We start from the raw sequence: 24,750 nt of genomic DNA on the forward strand, positions 1-24,750 counted from the left end.
CGTTTGCATGTAATTTCCCAGAATCCCTTGCTGCAGTGGAAGCGCTGTATGCTAAGAGATAATGGTGAATGGCAGGGTTGCAGACCTTTCTGAGACACGTGAATCTGCTCACAAATTATGTTTTTTTTACTGCAAATGTTATACATTTACTTGGCCCAGGGCCATAGAATGACAGACTGCCCCAGTTTCCAATCACTGGCAGCATATAGACCGCATTGGAGGAGGAAAAGGATGTTCATTTAAATGAGACCCACCACAATACCAGTGCCCAGGGTGCACTCATATGAGTATTTTTGTTCTGAGCACCTTTTTTTTCATATCCTATTTAATTGTATTTATTTTATTCATTTAAAAAAAGGTTTACCTTTACCTCTTCCCTGCTGGACAGGTCTTGTAACTTAATTCTTGTTTCCAAAATGTGGATTTTGCCTAACATGATAACGTTTTTAAAGCAGCAATCCCCTCCAGAACCTATAGGGGTTTAACTAATATCATGTTAGTATCCTGCCTATCCTGCTTTTTAAATGTATTTTCTTTTTTTAAGTGTTAAAACGCATAATTTCCTTAATCTGTGGTGTCTGAGGTGATTCATGATAGCCGTTAGACTGTACTGGGCTCTGGAGAGAGCTCCATTTTAACCTGCCACCCAACAACAAATGTGAATGTGTATATCTCATGTAAAGAGCATTAGATTTAAAAAAATGAAAACAGTATTGGAAAGGGCAAGAACAGATCTCTTAAAGTAATAAATAAATTACATTGCAAAACAAATTGGGGATCAGCGCAGACTGCTGCTTTACAGGGGAGCAATCTTCCTTCCTGCGCTAGCAAACTACATTCTGTCAAATGCATAACGTTGCGCAATAGTTGATCTTGTCTACTGTTTATTTTTATTATATATTTTAGGAAATGATTAACTGCACATATTTATGGATCCTCTTCTGCATGTGTTGTATTTTTGGCTGTGTTGTTGAATTGTGTATGCTCCTAGCACACCCACATGGTGTACGTTTTCCCCGTTACGTTCTTTTGACACAGGAGTATAATTTTTTTTTAACTTTCTTGCCTTAAAAAACAAACCAAAAAACAACACTATCTTTTTTATGTGCAAATTATGTTATTTTCATGCTCATAAGAAAACGGAAAACAGTGAAAACTATATTTTGCCATAATCTACCATTATTTTAAAATTGTATACATTCTGGGTAATTCTAATCAATGCAATAATAAACATTTGAACTTGCTTAATTATTCATAAATAGCATTTAATTTGCAGCAGGATAGGAGTTTGTTTTGGACCTTCATACAGTATACGTTGACTTTTAAGAACACAAAAGCTTCTGCCAGGACATACTTGAAAACGAGAGGTAACTCTCAATGTATTACTTCCTGGTAAAATATTTTATAAATAAATAAATATTTTACAAGTGCCTGAGGTACACAAACATGAAGAAAGTTCTACTATAGTGTAGTACATTCTCATGATGGTTACAATTGCAGGGTTTGGAAAAGGCTGCCGATGTAAATGTTATATTCTGTGTTCAGCTGTAAATCCTTGTATAGTATCAGCCTATGTAAAGTTATCCAAACACAGGGACATGATGTACAAAGTGCTTTGGAGGACATCACCACCACTGAGCTGACATCCGGAGGACATAAGAGCCATTAACCCCAAACCATCACAAGGAAATGCATGCCTGAAAAGCCAATGGAAAAAGAAACACTAAACTCATCCCATTGACATAAACATCAACATCAGCAGCACATGGAACTGTTGGGTCATTTCAGCATATCTTCTTGTATCCATTCACACTGGCTGTGAAGTAAACTTTTGTAGGATCTTTACAGGATGAGAACTTTTTTATTCATTCATGTGGAGAGAATGGCATCCTACAGACTATCATTTGTAGCATTGCCATAAAATGACCCATATGGTCCTGGAAGTACTGGTGGTATTTCTGCTAAAATAGTAATTGTGTGTTGTTGTTATTTTAAGTTACATAACATCCACAAGCTGTATACTATATGTGTTATTAGTGGTTTGTGATATCGCACGAGTAATATTTTATCAGACAAATCAATTTCATTTAAAAGTATGTCAAATCAGTTTCTCCTTCATTTATCTTAATTGTCTGGACTGTCAAATGCTGAAGCGATTAATCACTCTAATACCAGACACCAAGGCAAGTTTTATCCTATATTCTGTATAGATTGTATTACTTGATTTGTTCTATTTAATAGCTTGAGCATCTATCATAAAATAAACATATAAAAAAAACGACTTTCGCCTACAAAACGAAACAAAGATTTAACATTCTCTGAATAATTTTGGAAAATACTATTAAGATAAACATGATTATTTTATTTATAAATAGATCACACATAGAATTCGCACTCATACCATGCACATAACTAGAAAATAGCCACAGCCAGAATTACATTGTTCAAAGGGGATCCGATCAATAAGTTGTTTTCTAAAACTGATTTTTTTTTAAGATCCTCCGAAATAAACAGAGATCCGTTAAATATTTAGAAAGCCATGAGATCATTCCATGATTTAAATGGTGTTATTTAGCTGTCCGGCTAGTTCTGGCAGAGCAGCTTCATTTGAGCTTTGCATTTGTTATGTATATCTTGATTGCTCAGTAGAAGTAGAACACTATAGACGAATATAGATTTGTATACTGGTATGGTGTAAATGCGTCCACATATATATCCCCCTTTCTGTAATCATGATATGTAAAACATCCAGATAAATCAGATAGGACACCAAGAATTCCAAAACGGCAACAAATGTTTTTACATATTTATTAAAAATACAAAAATGTGGTGTTCTGACGTTTCGACACCCAACTTCTTCAGGGTTTATACGCTAGGGACCGAAACGTTTAATTGGCCTATGTGAGCGGGGCATCTAATCTCGAGCACCCAAATGCAACCCCCTTTTCTCCTTTTTGTTTTTGTAGCAGTGTGCATGGAGATTACAACATCTTTCTGTAATGAAGATAAGACACATAATGCAACCACAGGGATTTGATTGTATAAAATGGTATTGCAGCATGCAAATAAAAACCATTTATTTGCTTTAATATGTTGTTTTCCTATTACAGGGACCCCCCTACCCCCCCCCCTCCCACCCCCGGGGGCTCAACCTCAAATTTGATCAAGACTGACAAAAACAGATATAATAACTAAACAAAGTATTTACTTTTGAACGAGGAATGACCATTAATACATTTGTTGCTATTTCCCACATGGCGGGGAACTGGATAAAAGTAAATACATTATGCCTGTATTTATGTAGAAACGTGTCTAGGGAATGGAGTAACGTGTTTTTTTATTTGGTCGATTTTTTAAACATTATTATCAACTACCCAAACCCAAATTAAATGTAAGGATTCTTATCCCAACGTGGAAAAAATAATAATCTAAAGAAGACAGCAAGATAAACGACCCTCCTTTAGGATGTCGAGAATTGGGGAATGAAGTGTGACATGTTTACTTTGCTGGTAGCAGTTTCCTCTGTGTAGGTTGTAAAAAGTATGTGGCGCAGTGAGAGCGGGGAGCAGGGGGCGCGGGGAAACACACCGCATCAGCACCGCATCGGAACAGAGGCGGAGACACGTGGGGGAGGCCAGGGGAGGAGTGCCGCCTAACGGAAGGCGTGGCGGTGTGTAATGGGCGTGGTTATATGACAAGATTCCACGCTCATGAATGGAAATGAGCGGGGATAGGGTAGTGGTGGGCGGGGATAGCGTAGTGGTGGGCGGGGATAACGTAGTGGTGGGCGGAGAGAGCGTAGTGGTGGGCGGGGATAGGGCAGTGGTGGGCGGGGAGAGGGCAGTGGTGGGCGGGAAGAGGGCAGTGGTGGGCGGGGAGAGGGCAGGGTGGAGGAGCAGCAGCGGGTATCCCTCCCACATGGTGTCTGAGCATCTCTGCAGGATACAGCAGCTTACACCGGGGCGAGTGTCCCTGCCTTAGGATATTATCCGTCTCTATACAGCCCGCAGGGGGCTTGTTCCTGTGCACATGTCTGGGGGTCCTGGGGAGATTCCCAGCTGCTGAAATAGTGATTACAAGTGGCTGACTTGGGATATATTTTTCTCCTGGGTGAAGGATGAGGAATAAGGTGATGCTGGTAGCCCTGCTCCCGTGCTTCTTTGTGGGGTCCGTGGTGGCTTCAGGTAAGGGAAGACTAATATTAACTCCAATTAAACTGATGAGTGGGGGATAACATAATAAAGGCAACTATTTTTAGTCAAGGAAAACTTTTGAAATGTCTATTTAATCCCTCACTGAGTTTCAGACTTCTTTGGCAGCAAAGGGGTTACAGTTATGTCCTTTTTATATATGTATACATATGTATGTATTAATATGTGTGTATATATATACACACAAGTTGCATTTATGTATAAATGTTAAGTTCATATATGTAGTATGTATGCATATAAATGTAACATGCATAATATATATGATTCTTCAATATTTACTTCATTATATGTATTTATACATGTATTTGTCTTGCTCTACTTTAGAATGAAGTAAAAATGCCTAATGAGATTAGGTTACAAATGAATAGCCTATATAAAGAATCAGTTGCTTTTAAAATTCAATATTTATTTAATATGAAATATGATGTCTGGATTCACCTTTATTTTAATTCTGATTTGTATTTATTATCTTTGAAGATATGTCAATTGAGAGGTCTTTAATTAGGACTTTCTAAGTACAACAGGTAGACCATATAGTCTTCCCATTAGGCGCTGGAAGCACCCAGTTTGAGACTATGAAGTTGAAATGCATTTTTAAATAATGAATAAGTATCAAAATCTTTGGTGTAATTGAACATCTTATTTCATGTTTATCACATTGATGCTTTCAGGACTTGCACTGATTTGGGACTTTCAGCAAGTAACTGCGAGCACTTAATTAAATACAGAAGTCATTTATTGGTTATTTTTTAAAATTCTGTTTAAAGGGAAACACAAAAAAATTTTTTTGCAATACAAATGAAAAACAACATTTTTTTATCGCAATATACTTTTATTTAATGCCTTGCCTATAGACAGTATTATTAAGCTTACTTATTTTATCTTAAGAAAATAGAATGATTGGAAATGTCAAATTCCTGGCTCTATTGTCTCTGGGATGGCAATATTTATTGAAATGACTACAATGGTATCCAAATACTTATAGTGCAATATTCTGTAACTTACAGTTACACATGAGGCCTAATATGTTGCTATCATATACAACAGTATACATTACCTATTTATAAGAATGACCTGAGCAATGTATACAGTCATTCAAAGTTTATTGTATGTGAATTAATCCGAGGATTATGCAACGTAGTAAGAACAACATGTGCAATTTGAGATTGTGACTTTTTACAAGAACAGAGGAAACACATTGGGGAAATATGATGAGGGGAAAACAATATGATATTAAGTCATGTGCTTTCTCAGTCATAATGGTAAGTGGAGCCAAATATATATTTTTTAGTAGGCGTTCTTAATCAGCGACCATGCTAAACATAAACCATTTATTATACCAGAAGTATTTGAACACTTTTCCCGAGGGAATGAGGTCATTAGATGGAGGTTCACTTATTTCAATATCCCACATCCTTTTGTAAGACCTTGAAGTTGGTCTGGCAAAAAAACAGGAACTCCACCCTCGGATTGTGAATTGATTTGCAATGCCTTTAACCTGGGACCATCTGCCTATTCTTCCTGTTGTGATGAACCTTACAGTACAAATACATAGAACGTTGCAAGTTAATAAACCCATTGGACCAATGTTAGATTTACATATAACATGCTTCCACTGTTTTCAGTTCATGATTATCTTTTATGTCACCTTCTTATTGTTTCATTTTGTATAATTCTTTGCAGGTTTTCCACCATCTCTAAGCATTAAGAAAGATATTCTGGTAATAGCTGCAAACGATACACTAAATATTACATGCAGGTATGTTACATCTAGTCCTCTCAACTTTATAAATTTCCATTTTATTTTGTAATGAATAATGTGAGACAGCAATCATCAGAAAGCTATGTTTAGTTAGGCAAGATGGGATCTTTTCAGATACAGGCAGTCCTCGTTTTACAACGCTTCGTTTTACAACGAATGACTTATCCAACGCTATGCAATGCATACCTATGTTCATTTTTACAACGCCAAAAACGGCTTATCCAACGCTCTTACGACGCTTTGCAAAGTTATTTATGTGTATATAATACATATATTATATAATATTACATTATATTATACTATATAATATATTATGTTATATAATACATATAATACAGTATATACACTATACAATTTATGTGTGTGCTGCATATCTTATTGCCTGCGTAAAATATTTGGTGTATTTTAGTGTTAAAAATGCCTTCAGGAATGGAACCTTTCATTTAAACAGTGTTCCTATGGGAAAGTGTGATTCGCTTTACGACGTTTCGCTATCCGACGCCATTTTGAGTAACGCATTGTGTCGGATAACCGAGGACTGCCTGTACACAAATCTTTAGTTACCTAATTGCGATTGAATGGTAGTATAAAATCAGCCATGTGGAATAGAGTTCTCCTTATTCATTTGATAAATGAACTCCTCCTTTAGTGGCCCAGCACGGCGACACAATTCAGAACAAGTTTCCTGAGTAACTCATGCACTCAATGGGTTATACTCATTGAATTTAAATATATGTTTGAAGTAACCATGGCTCATTTGCAATAAGCTGTAAAGATGTCTTCCCCTTGCTGAGCAATATTAAAGCTCCATTTCACGTCAACAGAGCTCAAGTATTCCTGAATCAAGGTGAAGACACTTTCACAGCATGTTGAATAGCAGCATAAAGGGTGTGATAAATTATTGGATCTCAACTTATAAATGAGCATCCTTTTTTTTTTTAGAATTAAATCTACAGCTGTATTAAAGCCACAGTAGGTGCTGATTGTCCTTTTGGTTGTCGTTGTTTCTTGTGTTTTTTAAATCTGACACTCCGTTTAGGAGATACAAGTGATCGGAAATCTTATGTGTCCGGGAGGATAAAATGGATCTCTCCCTCAGTGGCTCCTACAGTTACCATGGTAACCTCAGACACTAGCAATTAAAAACATCATGATTTTCAACACAAGAAAATGCAAATGCAAAAAAAAAAAACCAGTAGGACATGAATGATACTCACATTACAGTATAGGATTTCCACTCATACAGGCTTCTGCAGGGGGATTTCTGCTTTAAAACACTATTTTAAAACAAATGCGGACGCTACTTCTTTCATATAATAATAAATGTGATTTTTAGGGGACAAAGACCCGTGGAGTGGTCCTGGCCTGCGAACCACAGCAGTATTGAAAATCGCATAACAGTGACTGCGTGCAATGAAAGTGCCGATTGTAAGACCCTCACTCTCCCCAAGGTCACAGCAAATGACACTGGCCTTTACAAGTGCTTTTATGAAGAGGGCAACGCTACCTCAAATGTCCATGTTTATATTGTGGGTAAGTGGCTACACGCGTGTTCTATTCACATTAGCATGTAAATGTGTTGCAACATATTTAAATAAAATAAGCTACAGCTTGTTCATAACAAAAGGCAAGAGATATGTTCCACTTGGTTCATTCGTTTTATGGTGCGGCTGTTTCATTATTGCAATTGCAAGCAAACTATCTCACGCTTATTAATTGTAAAACAAGAGGGGTGCAGTCTGGAAACACTAGATAAGATGCAGATAAAAGTTGCACATAGGTAATTTACTAATATGGGATTATAACTATGCTGAACAAAGTATATCCCATGTATTATTATTAATTGTATCATTATATTTTATTATGTTAATGTTCATACAGATGTAGAAAAGTTTATTGCACGTACTAAGAATGTGGAATATTGCGTTACTACGCAGAATGTCACAGATTTTCCATAGGATTCAGTGACAGTGATAACACAGAATATCATAAAATACCCCACCTTAATGCGACATCCGCTGCAATAACCTTTGCTTCATCTGTATGTTAACGTGTTCATAATGCCTGTTAGAATCTCCTGTGCTGCTTAGGCCAGTGTGAAAACTGCAGTTCCGTTTAAACCAGTGTTGGGAAACTCCAGTCCTTAAAAGCCACCAACAGGTCAGATGGTCAGGATTTACCTGCTTCAGCACAAGTGGCTCAGTCAAAGATGGCACCACCTGTGCTGAAGCAGGGATTTCCTTAAAACCTGACCTGCTGGTGGCCCTTAGCAACTGGAGTTACTCACTCACCCCATATTTAAACAGTTGAAAAAAATTGAATTTTCTGCATTATTTCTATGTTAGATTACTGAATTCCTGCAGTACTTTTCAGATTAGAGAATGTATGTGTCGCATGTACATGCCATGTAAAATATAGCATGGACCCATGGCATGACTTTCCTGCTCTGTGATTCCAAACCCACGGGAAAGCAGTATCACTTTGTAAATGCAATCGATGTGCCGTGAATCTGTTGGAATAATACTATGGAGATAAAAATACTACCATATCAAGGGAATACACTTTATTCATCCGAGATTGTGTATTTCCCGTAAACATTTTTTCTCCAATTATTTAATAACTGTTACAAAGAAAACATGAAATAAGAGGGAGAGGATCTTGTAGCTTGTTCATATATAGAGAGAATGAGGAACATACACTGATACATATGGATAATGTTAAAATATTATTATAGTGTTGACAAAAAACATATTGTTTTTTTTCTAGACAAAAGATCCCCCTTTGGGCCTTCTGCAAGTGAGCAACTCCTTGTTGTTGACATGGATAACAAAACGGTGACTGTACCGTGCCTGAGTTCTAAACCGGATCTCAATGTTACACTATACGCGGTAAGAGACACTCAAGCTTATGTGTCATTACAACTCCGTTCTGACTGAACATTCCAAAATGTTCCAGCACTGAAGGGATTCAGTAAAGCTCATTTGAAAAAAGTAGCCATAATTAAATAATAATAGTCTTTATTTTCTCATTTACTTAAATCACAATTTCTCTAGTATTTTAGTACTTATAAGGCCATTTCTACTTAATTCCTAGAAATGTATACAGTAGTTGCCTTAACTTGCATTTCCTTCTGTTAGGTTAGTATCATGCTGCATTTTATTTATAGTGAGCTTTTGTAGAGTAGAAATGTGCAAACGTTTCCAAAAAGTTTTAACGTTTGCTAACAGCTCCTTTGAACTTTTTTAACCAAAACGTTCTGAACATTTCACTGGAACTTGTCTAAGTTCTTGTAACAGTGGCTAAAACTTGTCGATAGTCTTACAGCGCCCTGAAATAGGATCATCTCTCACACAAAAAAAAGCCTTTGGAATTGAGTTTGTCTTTTCTTTGGCGAAAAAAAAGCATATGTTGCATAGTTCGCGAATTTGGAAGCCCAAGTTTGCACATCTGTAAATGTTTTTGCTTTTGAATTTTAAATGTCAATTATAAACAGCAATAAAAAAAAAGTTGTGTGTGCTGAGCACGCGCATTGTAAGTGAAACTTCTTTGTGTTTTGTCACAGAAATTGTATTTGCGATGATGATGTTTTTAATATAATAAAAGAGATTTGAGAGTATAATTTATTTTATTTATTTTTGTGTTGAAATGTCCATACTATCACTTGGAATACATGATATAATTGACTGATGATAACTAAAGTAAGATACATATATTTTGGATTGCAAAGTATCTAAATGCCGTTACTCTCAAAAGTTTTTTATTCAATGTAAATCATAAAAATCAGAACGCCATTTCAATGACAAAACGCAAAGAAGTTTGACTTAGAACGCGCGGGCTCGGCACATGCCCCGTTTTTTTTAATCGTTACAGTTACTATATTATATTAATATATAGAATTCATGTGTTATATGTTTACACACCTTTCATGTTTACCACTTCTGCCTTTTTTATTATAAATGGTACATGTCAATTTTTTTTGCTATTTGCACTTCTATATTTATACTCACTTGGAATTCCTCTGGTAACAGTGGTGTGTGTCCCCTTCTGTGTGTGTGTGTCCCCTTCTGTGTGTGTGTGTCCCCTTCTGTGTGTGTGTGTGTCCCCTTCTGTGCGTGTGTGTCCCCTTCTGTGCGTGTGTGTCTCTTTCTGTGTGTGTGTGTTTCCCCTTCAGCGCATGCGTGGAGTCGGGCAGGAACTTCAGCACATGCGCGGAGTACGGCGGCCGCTTCTGCGCATGCGCGGAGGACGGCGGCCGCTTCTGCGTGTGCACGGCCATCTCCAGCCCATGACATCACTTCTGTCATGGATTTTTGTTACCAGCCAAGATATTTTTCCCATAAAAACTCTGTAGGTGTCAGGAAAGAAGTTTAACTTATAAAATTAACTATGTACAGTATGTAAGGTCAATGATCAGTAACATTTCTGCTTTTTTTCAGAAGTTTCCAGAAGGCACCTATCTTCCTGATGGAGACACCATTCACTGGGATAGCAAAAAGGGTTTTACCATTTTAAGTGAATTAATAAAGCCTGCAGGCATGGTCTTCTGTGAAACTAAACTCAATGGTCAAATCTACAGATCTCCTACTTATTTAGTGGCAGTTGTAGGTAAGAGTGAATCATTATTGATTGTTTATTACAATTAAGTTGACATACACAATTATTCTTTTTTTCTTCTTGAACGATACATCTCTGCTAAAGACATTGTGGATGTAATCAGATCAAATACCACATTATATTTTGTAGTAGCTTATATTTGATGACTAATTGCATTACAAACAGCACCCAGAGGTCCATAATATATAACCATTCTTTGCATTTTTTTGCACAGTAGCATGTTACTTCTAGCAAAGGGAGGTGTTTGTATTTTTCACTTGAGAATCACGTATTTAATGTCTATGGATATCTGATATCAGGAAAATGTGGCTTACTGCGTACGTGTTGAACTCCATTAAATTGTTATATGTGTGTTTCTTTTAGGATACAAAATCTATAGCCTGTCTATGAGTCCGCATCCTCAAGTCCAGTTAGCAGTTGGAGAGAGGCTAGTTCTAACCTGCACTGCTCACACTCAACTAAACGTTAGGGTTGACTTCATATGGGACTACCCTTCAATTATGGTAAGAGCAATATTTCCAAGTAGACTAAATGCGGGCTATGATATACTGTAGTGTGTTGTCACTCCTTGGGCTGGTCCACATTACTTTGGTTTACCAAAATGATTAGGATAGGCCAAGTTTGTAAACCGTATAATATGTTCTAGGTGACTGTTTCTGAGTGCCTGTATTGTTGGAATGTTTAGAAAACGTCCATAAAAATCATTATGCTACATTATGTTTAGTCCGGTTTCGCACAGGTGTAAAAAACCCACAAAATGATTACGAGAAAAGTTAAAAAAATGTATACAGAACTGGAACAAGCCTTTATTAAGGACATCTATTTTTGATTCCAGGATGTTGGGATGGGATATTTATTTATTTATCAAATGTTTTACCAGGAAGTAATACATGGAGAGTTACCGCTTGTTTTCAAGTATGTTCTGGGCACAGAGTTATGATAACAATACATGGTTACATTAAATGAACAGAGGTTATACGTTACATTTACAGACATTTCATGAGCAGTTAAAGATAATATATAATATGTTGATATTGCTGTTATTGTACTCCAACATTTTCCGTGGTACAACAAAGTGTTGTAAGACCACCAGCACCTGTGATGTATATATTTCTGGTGCTGATATAGTGGCACAATTTGATTTAATATTACAAAAAAAAACAGGGATTTAAAGCTGCAGGCATGTGTAAATCTTGTCTAGTAAGTAAACGACATAATGCTGTAACACTTTATATAGGAGTGGTGTATAAAACTGATTTGAGATAAACCGTACTTCCGATGTTATTCTAGGAGAAAAGAGGGGAAACTAAAGGATCCAAAAAAGATGGTCAAGGTGAACTAGAGCTCTCAGGAATCCTTATCATAGACCACGTGACCCTGAAAGACAGAGGCAATTACAGCTGCACAGCGTACAGTGGTCGTATGACAAAGAATAACAGCACTACCGTGATTATACATGGTAAGAAACCACCTCCTCATTGACTGCTGGGAGCCAGTGTCTTGTTATGTAATGCATACAGTATATGCTGGCAAACACATTATTGCAACATTTCACCAATCTAATTAAAATAGCGGCTTCAATAAATCCTGATTGCTCAATTTATTGATGTTGACTGTACATACTGTATCTGCCAATAAAACCGTAGTATGCTGCTTTCTCAGTGCATACAGTAGATGCTTCAGCAGAGTTATTTTTCATCATTTTTGTATCTCGTTTTTTCTTTAAATATTACGTCTTGAAGTACCTTTTTCTCATAAGAGTGTTGTCCCAAAATGCTTTTATTGTCCTGTGCTTAGAGGCGGCAACGGAAATGTATCAGTTCCAGTGTTATTAATATATTGTTAAGTGCTTGGCAAAATGAGCACAAACAACTCTTGACAATTACTGTACATAAGCTTAGTGGTAAGTTCCAAAATAGAACAAAACGGGTCAATACATTGAAAAGCGCTACAATAAACCACTATTATCTCCATAAAAATGTATGGATCAGAAAATGAAGGTCAATAGGGCAGATGATAAAGGTCAGAAAAGGGCTGCACACGCTCACATTGCTTGTACCTCTATTGGCATTGAAGACATACAGAATAATGGAAAATATTTGATCTGGTAATAAACACAGGGGCCTATGCAGAGAGCAGCGCAAACGTAAATATCGCCATTTTTTGGCGAAATTTGCCTAGAGAGAAGCAGATAATGGCGAGTTTAGAAAAACGCGCCTTTTTTTTTATATTTGTAAATCTCGCGGCGCGGCTGGCGAGAACCTACATCTCGCCAGTTTAAAAAATGTCCGAATTCAGAAAGGCGCGATCGCCATCTAGCGGCTGTTCGCGCCAATAAAATGGCGCGATATTCTACAATTAGCTCCGCCAACAAAAGTTGGCAAGAAGCTGGAGCTCGCCGGCCATAGGGAAAAAAAAAATGCGCGATTTTTTTCTCACACATTTCAGCAGCGCGCATCTCTCCCTTTTAAACTCGCCACACGCATTCATGACATAAATTGCAGATTTCGCACATTTCTGCATATAGAGAAAAAAACTCGCCATTAAAGCTACTTTTTATTACCCTCGCCAATTATTTCCAGCGCTGCTCTCTGCATAGGCCCCACAATGAGGAATTTTACTGCTTTTCGGGTTACTTAAAATTCAAACATTTTCTTCTACAAATATCTTCTAGAATGTTTATTGCTGCTCCTGTTTTCCATATTTACTCCCATTTTGAGCTTATATTTTAAGATTCCAACAATTCTTAAAAAAAAAAAAAAAAAAAGACAGATATTCAAGATAACAAAAATAACAACATCTTAACCAATAAAACGTTTAAAGCTTGTTGGTGACATACTATGGAATTATTATTAATAATTGGAGTTACATTTTCTAGATCAACTTGACAGAAGCCTTAAAAGTAGCATCCTAATTACTGGCTACACTTTACAGTTCATTATATGTTTATGGCAGGGGCATAGCTATCGCCCGGGCAAAGCCCGGGGGCCTGTGATCTTGGGGGGCCTGCTTTCGACCCTCCTCCCCTGTAGAGGCAGGCGGGGCGAGATGGTATGCTGCGGCAGCGGGCCCCCCGGCGTTAAAGGATAAGCCGGTAGAAGTATCAGCACTTGAGGCAGAGCAGGATGGCAGGGGAGGAGCGTGCTCTAGCGGTCTGACCCGGAAGTCTTTCTTACTTCTGCCGTCTGCTGCTAGAGCGCGCTCCTCACCTCGTGCTGTCCTGCTCTGCCTCAAGTCCTGATTCTTCTACCGGCTTATCCTTTAACACCGAGGGACTGGCGCTGCATACCATCTCCCCCTGCCTGTATCCATTACCACAGGTATGCATGGAGGAGGTGGTGGGAGGTTTAGGGGGGCGGATCTGTTGATGAGGGGAAGATATGATGATTAGGGGGAGATCTGATGATGATGATGAAGGGGATATCTGATGATAATGATGAGAGGGGAGATCTGATGATGATGGAGATCTGATTATGATGATGGGGAGATCTGATGATTAGTGGGACTGGGGGAGATCTGATGATGAGAGGGACTGGGGGAGATCTGATGATGATGAGGGGGAGATCTGATGATGACGATCAGGGGAACTGGGGGATATCTGATGATGATGAGGGGGAGATCTGATGATGAGGGTGAAATCTGATGATTATCAGGAGGACTGGGAGAGATCTGATGATGATAATGATGATGATCAGGGGGAGATATGATGATGAGGGGGAGATCTGATGATGATGATGGGGAGAGAGCTGATGGTGATGAGGGGGAGTGATGAGGGATGATGATGAGAGAGAGGATCAGGGGAGGGGGAGAAAAAAATTGCAGTCAGTATTAATATTAATACTAATAATAATGGGGCCCTGAAAAAAATGTTTGCCTGTGGGCCTGTGCATATCTAGCTACGCCACTGGTATATGGGCTGGTATTCACACATTGCATTGAGCCGATGACCTGCTTCCCCACCACAAATGAGGTCATTTAGCAAAATCTGTAGGCTGCAAAACCGAGGCAAAAATCATTGCAAAATAATGACAGCAGATTTATCTAAGGAAAAATATCCCTATGTTATTCCTTTTCTCTGATATATATGGTGTTGTTTTTTGCACTAATTGTGATAAATGACCTTCAATGTTTTAGGTTTATGCCCTGGGAAAGTTCATATGTCGTGGCATATATAAATGGAGTTTTTGTCACCGTATAAATGTGTACATGACATTACTTTCAAATAAGTGTCTTAAAATTGAGCTTTAAATACTTGATCTGAAACAATATTTTTATTTTCAGAGAAGCCCTTTATTTCTATCGATGATAAAATGGAATCCGTGATTGAGACGAAAGTTGGGGAGCGTGTCAGAATTCCTGTGAAGTTTACAGGGTATCCTGCTCCTGAAGTAAAATGGTAAGACAGGTCTCCTAATGTCATATGTAGTGGTTTGCTCTATACCAGGGATGCGCAAACTTTTCTTGCTGCGCTCCCCCTGCCTGCTCTCCTCCGTTGTTGCGCGCCCCCCCTTACCTCGGTGCGGCATGAAACAACGCCGCGGGATTGCGTGACGTCACGTGACCTGTGTCGTCATTTGACGGCACGTTACCATGGCAACCGTGACGCCACGTGACCCCGCGGCGTTGCCATGTTCACGCCTCCTGAAGCCGGCTGAATCTTGGTAAGTAGAGGTTGCAGAAGCCTCGCGCGGTCCCCCGGCATTTAATTTAAATGCCTTAGGGAAGAGTGCGGGACCTCTGCAACCGCCTGTGCCCCCCTGTTTGCGCACCCGTGCTCTATATATATATATACATACTGTATTGGACAGCAAGCTTAAGAAAATGTAAACTATTTTTCGGTAGGAGCAAAAATGGAAAACCACAGCATGCAAATCATATGATCAAAGTTGGTTACACATTATTAATCATCGCTGCCAGTGAAAAGGATACCGGAAATTACACCGTTGTTCTGACTAACCCGCAGACAATGGAGCAGCAGAGCCACACATTCCATCTGATTGTGAATGGTGAGTCCTTTTACATTGTCTTCTGTAAACATGCTTCCAGCCATATTTGAAAGCAAGCTGTTGATAATGAAATTAAGTTTTATTGATGATAAAATAAGATGACATGCTTTTTTTTTTTACAGTCCCACCACGCATATGTGAGAAAGCAGTGTCAACCCCTCTCGATTCTTACAAATACGGCAAACCTTATGTTTTAACCTGCACAGTCTCCGGGATTCCTGCACCTGTGAATATTCACTGGCAGTGGCAACTAGAGGAAGAGTGTAATTTCTCAGCAGAGTAAGTTCACCACGTTATACTTGAAAATCTTTCCTCTAAACTGGCTATTTGCAAATAATATTGGCCCTCAAAATGTATTTCCAATTACCTTCCCAAGCAGGAGACATGAAAGCATCAAGTTCAGTAATGCAGGCCCAATATTTACTGAACAATGCTATGCCAGGAAATAATTGTATGTTATTGAAGTCCTACCTAATTCTGGCGTTACCACAATCCAGATCCTGAAACCCCTATGCTAATGAGCTCTATAACTGATGGTATTTTTGCATATAATTACCTTAGTGGATAAGGCGGTAACTTTGGGAAAATAAGGACCATTCCTGTTTTTGTTAATGTCACGTTATTAGACCTAATTTAACTGAGTTCACCCTTTTAGAGAAAACTAGAGCATGAGCAGATTGTGATTTAATGGGACCAACACAGACATGCTAGAATGTAGCAATGCATGTTGTTGCTCATGGTCCTTTAAATGTGTATAGAGAATGTACACCTTACCAGTCCAATAAACCCAACATGGCCAGTCAAAGAAATGCTGTGTGCAACACAGGTACAGAGGCTGCTTCAGTAGAAAGTCGTCATAGAGAGAATGCTACGACACACCAGTCGTAACAAATGTTCATGTCCCGATGAAGGTGGGAATCTAACATCGGAATGTTGACACTTTTTCAATAATTCATCCAAATGTATTATTATTATTAATCATCGTTTATTTGTAAAGTGCCAACATATTCCGCAGTGCCATTGTGGTATTCCGCATCATTCCTTTAAAACCGCAGAAGTGTCTCTATAGGCACCCGTAGCTGAGACACTTATCCTTTATACAACAGTACAGTAGTTTGCAGACATAATCACATTTTCAGTGCAGTGTTTACTCTTATCTGTGCGAAAGGCCATCTGAGAGGAAGTGTGCTGATTGATGTAAGGAGTGATAGACAGAGATCCTGTGCTGGGCCCACACTGCTTCCCTTATCAGGCCTCTGCACAAGTCCAGACTTCCTGCATGAGAGACCATGAGAGTATTCCGCTTTCCTGTTGTTGTTTTTCAGATGACTTCCACTGGCTTCTTCCTTTGGTGCCAGAGTACTTCCTGACATCCTAGAAAACCTTTATGAAGATCACTGATTTCTATGACTCTCCCCTTTCCCCTGATCAAAATTAACTCAGAATGGAGAAATTATGAATGAATGTGTGTTCCTCGAATAGAAACACCGCCCCCTCCCCCTCTCAATACCATTATTAGATCAAAACGTAGCAGAGTGACTACGGAAATGAACATCTTTAACGGCAGCTACCGTTTTATTTATTATTGTTTTGAGTATTTTCCATGAATTAATGATTTGGAACATAACTTAGTTTTTCTTTGAAACATTAAAGATACTTTTTCGTTCGTAGGTTTTCATGTTGTTATTCTTAAAGGCTGAATATTTTTTTTTTTATTCTTAGCCAATACGACATAGGAAAAAACCCCTATATATGTAACAGCTGGAGGGACATTTCGGACAAAAATGGCGGGAATGTGATTGAGACGAATGAAACTCATACTGATGTTATTGAAGGGAAAATAAAGGTACAGTAAGACCTGTTTGCGTTATACATGGCCTCTTTTATTGTTGCGTGGCTTGCTAGTGTTCCATACAATGCATTACGTTACAAAAAAATATTGATAATAAGATTTAAAAAGTATTATAGATAGTGCACATCTAAATATATTTATATATTATTTATATGAAACAGACAATGAATACAGTAGGATTCTTAACATTTAATGGAGACAAAATCGATCCTCTGAAAATCACTCAATTTTAGTATAGCGGATGTACACTTAATTTAGTACAGTGATTTGTTGTTACTGTCAAAATATATGTATAATGCATACATTGTCAACACTGCATAATAATTACAACAAATATATAAATGTAGTCCTGATAACCCTTTTTCTGCTTTAGACTGTGAGCCAGCTCGTTGTTCGGGCAGCCAATATATCCGCTGTATACAGATGCTCAGCCTATAACCAAGCAGGACACGATGAAAGGGTCATAGCGTTCCATGTTACAAGTAAGTGGATTATTCTGCATTGTGTCTATTCACGGTGCAGCCTGTTAGATAACAGATTATTGGCATGATCTTAACCACAGCACCCAAAAGTAATAAACTGTATACACCTGTTGCTTTTGTCTTAACCCTATCAGTTCCAAAACCACCCTACTTTATATTTCATTGTAACACATTGCATGGTCTTCCCGTACAATAAAGAGACATTTGTTTCTTCGTTTCTTCAATAATATATATATTATTATATATATCAAATCCAGCACGGCACAACAGTAGGACAAATAAATAATGTATTATTAAAGTCTAACAAGCAAACATTTAGGGCTAAGTGTTTGCTTGTTGGACTTAATAAATTCTTATTTTTTTTCTACTACTGTGCCATGCTGATATTTTGGATCACAATTGTGATCCTTATAGACTTACAGTATCCTCTTCTTTTTTTTTTTACTTTGCACCACACCTGTACAGGCACTCTACCTAGTGGGAGCAGCCACCATATATATACAGTATATATATATATTTATAATTACTGTAAATTATTTTTTAGGAGGCCTTGAGATTAACATGCAGCCAAGGAGCAAGCTTACTGAACAGGATAATGTGACTTTGAGATGCACTGCTGATAGATTTACTTATGAGAACTTAATGTGGTACAAACTAAGCCCCAGCACAGCGGAGAAACACCTCAGAGGCTGGCCAATGCCACTTTGCAAAAACCTTGATGCTCTCTTGAAGATGAATGCCACAACCACAGATACCAATGCAGGGAACGTGACTTCAGAGCTCAGCTTGCATAACATCTCTTTGCATGAGCAAGGAAACTATGTTTGTGTGGTACAGGATAAAAAGACCCAGAAAAGATACTGTTTAGTCAAGCACCTAACTATTCAAGGTATGGAATATGTTTTGTACTATTCATACATACATAAAGTGTACATCAAGATACTAAACAATAGTTTCAAGTTCTTTTAGTCCTGTAGACGTGTGTATTGCAGGGGTGGCCAATTCCGGTCCTCTAGGGCTATCAATAAGTCAGGTTTTAAGATATCCCTGCTTCAGCACAGGTGGTTCAGTCAACGACTGAGCCACTAATTGAGCAGCATGTGCTGAAGCAGGGGTCTCCTGAAAACTTGTCCTGTTGGTGGCCCTTGAGGACTGAAGTTGACCATCCCTGGTGCATTGCACGTGATACATTTTAATTGAGCGACATTACAGTTCTTTATAGATGAAATTATAGTGGACACAGCTTTTGAAAACGTGTATGTCTGTGTAAAAGGTATTAAACCCCTACAACAAGTCTACGCTTGTTCAATTAAAAATTGAGTTGCTTATTTAATACCCTAACGAGAGAGAACAGTGATACCCACTCGGCCTAGACAGTGAATTGTTGGTTGGGGGTCGGTGCACATGGGGGAAAGGAGATATAGTAGGGAGGAAGAAGCCCTGTCAGAAAGCGATCTCCTAGATGAGGAGATGACAGGAATGGCCCCAGTTGCATGCACTCAAACACCTCAGTAAGAGCAATAGTGGGTTCAATGATTAACAGGCTGAGCGAATGATAGTGCCTACACAGTTACATCATATACTGGAGTGATGTAGGTACTGTAGGCACTGTAGGCTGGTAAGTGTAAATATATACATGGCCAGTAGCTAGTTAGTCGCAGGATTACATTTCAAACTTTATATCAAGCTATATCTCCCCACCTTTTTTATCCTATTGTTTAATGAAGCATTGGTTTAACTATAATCCATTCCTTCACTCAGTACTGAAGGGGAATAGTTGCTTGTTCTCTACGCCACCAGAGCCATCAATAAACAGCCTTACTTTGTATGTGCAATCCTCTTACCAGCCTACATACATCACTCCAGGACATGATGTAACTGCGCAGGAACTATCCGTCGCTCAGCCTATTCATCACTTTCCGGTCATCTCCTCATCTAGCAGATAACTTTCTGACAGGGCTTCTTCCTCCCTATTATTTAATACCCTATATTAAAAAGCATTGTAAGAATAGTACTGTTTCTACTTGTATTTCATATAAAATGTTATTTTTACCAATAACAAAAAGTGTACTATTGCTGAAATATAATTTCACTGTTTGAATGTCTAGCTAATGTTTAGGTGCTTCAGTGATAGTACCAGTAAGTTAAAAAGCTCTTACATCTTACTTCCTAGCTATTTAATAAAAAATATGTGATGGAATTGAAACAGATAACAAAGAAAATACATGTTTAAAGCATGTCAGTTTATGTATTCATTATTGATTTTCTATACACAGCACAAAAACCGCCCACAATTCATCAGGAACTGAAGAATCAAACAACAAATATCAGTGAAACCGTAGAAGTGACCTGTCAGGCCTCCGGAACGCCTGATCCACAGATCGTATGGTTTAAAAACGATGACACTCTCGTAGGAGACTCAGGTGACTGTCTATTCAGATACAATATAGCAGAGGTGGCCAACTCCATTCCTCAAGGGCAACCAACAGGTCACATTCTCAGGATATCCATGCTTCAGCATAGGTGGCTTAATCAGTGGGTGGATCATTATGACTGAGCCACTAATTGAGCCAACCTGTGCTGAAGCTGGAATATTATGAAAACCTGACCTGTTGGTGGCCCTTGAGGACTAGAGTTGGCCACCTCTGCAATAAAGGGTCCCATTTAAACTATGTTAGTTCAGCTCTTGGCTCTATCACATGGAAACGACCAATTACTTTAAAGAGAATATCCGCGTTTATAGTGTCCCGACCTGTAATATCGCGGTTTCATGAACTATGGCCGTAGTCTGGTCAGTTTGAAGAATTGGTAGTCTTGTTCCATGTCATGATGAGACTTCGGTCTAGCCCTGTTTTTTTCTCATCCATCTGCATTCTGGTTGCTTATAATCCTAAATCGCATTAAAAAAATTGTGACTTTATAAACCAGAACTGGACTTCCATGTCATGATAACATCGAGCGAGGTTGGCAATACTAAATGTGTGTGGTGATGGGAAGCATGCCTAACATACCACATGTACACTCACATTACATATACATTAAACTGAAATTGTATTTGTCTATCTTTGACAGCTAGGTTCATACTTTTGTCGAATGTCTCCATGCCTTGATACAGAAGGCCTTCTTCATCAAGCTATTTTACATATGAGTGCTGGACTTCTAACATTGAAAATATTCCTTAAAATGTTTGTGACTTTTTGTAGTGAAGTTGGTTGATGCTTAATTTTAAATCGAGAAACACTGTACAATACAGATGGATCCACTGATTGCTTTTTATTTATAACCTCTCTACCTGAGAAATCAAACAAAAGGGTGGGATTTAATTAAATTACTACTGGAAGCATTACTATTTTTTCCCAATACTGAATACCCAAAAGCTACAGTTGAAGGTAACCTACCTGACATATTCCATAGGCATAAATAATGTAAGACGTGTTTACAGAGAGACTTTTACTTAGCTGGATTTAGTTCCTTGCTTTTGATCAAACTTCTCCTACTTGTTTTATTTCTAATTGATATGAGGAGCTTGTCTTCTAAATATGACACCTCTTATGACCTGTTATGTACCAGTGTTGCATTTGCAAGTTCTACAAACATCCATTAAGTGGACAAGGCTGAATTCCCAATCAGTATATCACAGCAATATATGTGACAAGTATTAAAAAGAAAAGTAAAAGCAATTTGTACAAAAAAAAACCCAGCATCATTGGTTCTTATGTCAACTGGCTAAATATGGATGAGAAACAAAGTTAACAAAAGTATCCCTTTTCCCAGGTATTATTTTAAAAGATCAGAACAGGACTCTGACCATACAGCGAGTGAGAAAGGAAGACGAAGGTTTCTATGCTTGCAGGGCTTGCAATGATTTGGGATGCACAGAAGCAGAAATGTACTTTTCAGTAAATGGTAATTATGGTTTATATATAAATTGACTTTTCAGCAACAAGGTAGAATCAAACAAAGAAGTGGGAATCAAGAAAATGCAACTTGGGATGCTCCTAGTCTAAGGGAACATGAAGCAATAAAGCAATGAGAGCATGGGTGTTACAGGCAGAAAACCTAGTCAAGGTAGTGGCAGAAATGGCAAATGGGGGAAGTCATGCACACCAAAAAAAGATACAAAAATGATTAATCCAAAAAAGTCATTTAATGACTACAAAAAGTCACAGAGATCCAATGTTTCGGTGATAACCACTTCGTATCCCTGATGAAGGTGGTTAGCACCACAACATTGGATCTCTGTGACTTTTTTTAGTCATGAAATGACTTTTTTGCATTAATCCTTTTTGCATCTTTCTTTTTGGTGTGCACGGCTTCCCCCATTTGCCACTTTTTAGCAACAAGACATGAACATTATTTTTACCAATATACAGTATCGACTTTTTTTCCTCTTCAGGAAGGCTCCCTCCAATGCGGCAAGGGTTAATTACCAATCTACTCAATGTTCGTTACTGCATTTCAACAATTGTTACAAAATAAATAAAATGCAATCTATTTAATTTCCCCTAGCACAGATATGGTTAAACATGCATAAATATCATTATTATCAAGAAGATTCAAATACTCATTTTCTTGAAATCTTACTTACTTGGTAGCCTAGCTCAGAGAAATGAACAGTTTTTAATTAATTTAGAGCTACCCTAAAACATTGAGCTGACGTCAGCTGTCAAACATTCAATTGTTTCCCTGCAGGCACAGAAGAGAAAACAAATCTGGAGCTCATTATTCTAGTTGGCACTGGAGTGATCGCCCTGTTCTTTTGGTTGCTTCTCGTAATCATCCTCCGGACCGTAAAGAGGGTAATGAAACAGTTTTCTTACTGTCCTATTAGCATTTGGCTTGCATGATAAATGAAAACTGACTGGGGACCTTTTGTGTTGGTTCTTCCCATTATGCTTAAATCAACAGGCACATTTTTCCTTTCAATACCATACAATTCTTGAATGGTTTATTAAGGATGTATTCATTTCGTTTAATTGCAATTGACCATAAAAAAAACATGCTTGAGCATTCTTTGCTTGATGGTCAAATAAATTAATTATGATCCATGGGAACATTCTTTGGGGAATGTGGAGGGAACTGTAGAACTGAATTATGAAGACTCCGGTGGTATGAAAGTCCGGTGGGATGAAATCCTGGCAGACATGGGCACACTGTCTTTTTTACAATGCTATATAGAGTTGATGTGATGGAGACTATTATTGTTTTCCAGCCCAATGGAGGGGAACTAAAGACTGGCTACTTGTCAATCATTATGGATCCTAGTGAAGTTCCTGTAGAGGAACAATGCGAAAGACTCTCCTATGATGTCAACAGATGGGAGTTCCCAATAGATCGTCTCAAACTAGGTGAATTATGAATGTCAGCATCGAGTTCAGAAGAACTGTATATGTTTTCTTTCATCTCTATCTGTTTTTAAAGTAAATCACAACTTTAACTGTCTGTCACATAAAATTATTCTGTTGTGTGCATTGTGTCTTCATCAAAACCATGTCACATCAACCACTCTAGTGCTTAGAGAAAGTTTAGTTCATGTTGGACTTCTTCTACATGCCTTCATGATAACCGATATTAATTATAATATTATAATATTGATGCCATTTTGATAACTCAGGTCTTTAGTCTAGCCAACAGCAGTGGCGAAAGGATTCAATGAATCCTAGCAAAATGTTTAGCAAGAGTGACATAAACGATAATTGTATTTAAATTAGCAGTTGGAACCATTGTATGTGTGTCTGTTCTGGTTATCATGGAAGGGAGAACTGTCTCTCCCATTGAATTCATCTCCTCATCGTCTTCTCATGAAACATACTGTACAACCTAATTGTTATTACACATTTATATTGTTGCTTTTTATATGTAAGGAACATTTTTATTTTCACATTTAATAAAATGAGTGTAATTCAAAATAAACTTGATGTTTATAATATTAACTTTGAATGGTTAATAAATCTGTTAAACCCTGTTTATCTATCTAATAAAGGGAAGCCACTTGGTCGTGGAGCGTTTGGACAAGTCATGGAAGCTGATGCATTTGGAATTCACAAAACCGCCACTTGTAAAACGGTCGCTGTGAAAATGCTGAAAGGTAAACATGAAAATGGCACCATTTTGCAAAATTAAGAGTTCATTGAAAATAAGCCAAATTGAACAGTGCAGTGTTTAAATTACCCTATTTGACGGTTGTATATAATAACCATTCAATGTATTTTTTATTTACAGAAGGGGCTACCACCAGTGAGCACAGGGCGTTAATGTCCGAGCTGAAGATTCTCAGCCATATTGGTCACCATCTCAATGTTGTTAACTTACTTGGGGCCTGCACTAAACCAGAAGGTGAGGACTCCTTATTCGTACATTGCACATTGCAGTCTACTCCCTATATACAAGGCTCTGCTGCTAGAGGTCCTTGTCGGGCTTTGTTTAGTACTAGCACTGCCAATACACATGCACGGGAATGTAACACAACTGCACTGCCAGCGATACCAATTTGAGACGGCTTGCATGTAGTTTGTAGAATATAATAGTGATTAGGTACTTGTTTTGTTATTGTACTTAGTACTTGTTTTAAATTGTAAGCTCTGAAGTTATTTATACCCAGACACAAAACAAGTTATGGTGAGTGGAAAAAAAGTGACAAAAACCCTCCACCGTACAGTGCACAGTAAATAAAAATACCCCTTGTGGTGCCTTGTGAGACAGGTCTGAGACATGCTAATGTACCCACAAGTGGTATTTTTATTTGCTGTGCTAGTTGTAAGATTTCCAGAAGGGGCAATGGAATAAATACAGCCCAGAGTGGAGTGGAGACTCAAATGGAAAT

At 38.1% G+C, this 24,750-nt stretch overlaps 1 protein-coding gene across 2 annotated transcripts in view; it reads left to right on the top strand.

The window, feature by feature from the left end:
- Nucleotides 1-3,910: 3,910 nt before the first annotated feature.
- Nucleotides 3,911-24,750, top strand: part of KDR (kinase insert domain receptor) — a 28,370-nt gene continuing 7,530 nt past the window's right edge. Inside the window, exons 1-19 of one of the 2 annotated variants that reach the window (XM_075566452.1) lie at nt 3,911-4,184; nt 5,895-5,970; nt 7,310-7,506; nt 8,740-8,861; nt 10,410-10,578; nt 10,951-11,090; nt 11,878-12,046; nt 14,869-14,983; nt 15,430-15,593; nt 15,716-15,872; nt 17,316-17,439; nt 17,819-17,927; nt 18,472-18,816; nt 20,204-20,350; nt 21,702-21,833; nt 22,620-22,726; nt 23,140-23,275; nt 23,911-24,015; nt 24,150-24,263. In XM_075566452.1, the coding sequence (XP_075422567.1) occupies nt 4,118-4,184; nt 5,895-5,970; nt 7,310-7,506; nt 8,740-8,861; nt 10,410-10,578; nt 10,951-11,090; nt 11,878-12,046; nt 14,869-14,983; nt 15,430-15,593; nt 15,716-15,872; nt 17,316-17,439; nt 17,819-17,927; nt 18,472-18,816; nt 20,204-20,350; nt 21,702-21,833; nt 22,620-22,726; nt 23,140-23,275; nt 23,911-24,015; nt 24,150-24,263 (2,695 nt within the window). In that variant the 5' untranslated portion in view covers nt 3,911-4,117. The remainder of the gene's footprint in view (nt 4,185-5,894; nt 5,971-7,309; nt 7,507-8,739; nt 8,862-10,409; nt 10,579-10,950; nt 11,091-11,877; nt 12,047-14,868; nt 14,984-15,429; nt 15,594-15,715; nt 15,873-17,315; nt 17,440-17,818; nt 17,928-18,471; nt 18,817-20,203; nt 20,351-21,701; nt 21,834-22,619; nt 22,727-23,139; nt 23,276-23,910; nt 24,016-24,149; nt 24,264-24,750) is intronic. The other variant, XM_075566461.1, reaches the window with a different exon arrangement.

The sequence above is a fragment of the Ascaphus truei genome, chromosome 1 (assembly GCF_040206685.1).
Source record: "Ascaphus truei isolate aAscTru1 chromosome 1, aAscTru1.hap1, whole genome shotgun sequence".
NCBI classification, from domain to species: Eukaryota; Metazoa; Chordata; class Amphibia; order Anura; family Ascaphidae; genus Ascaphus; species Ascaphus truei.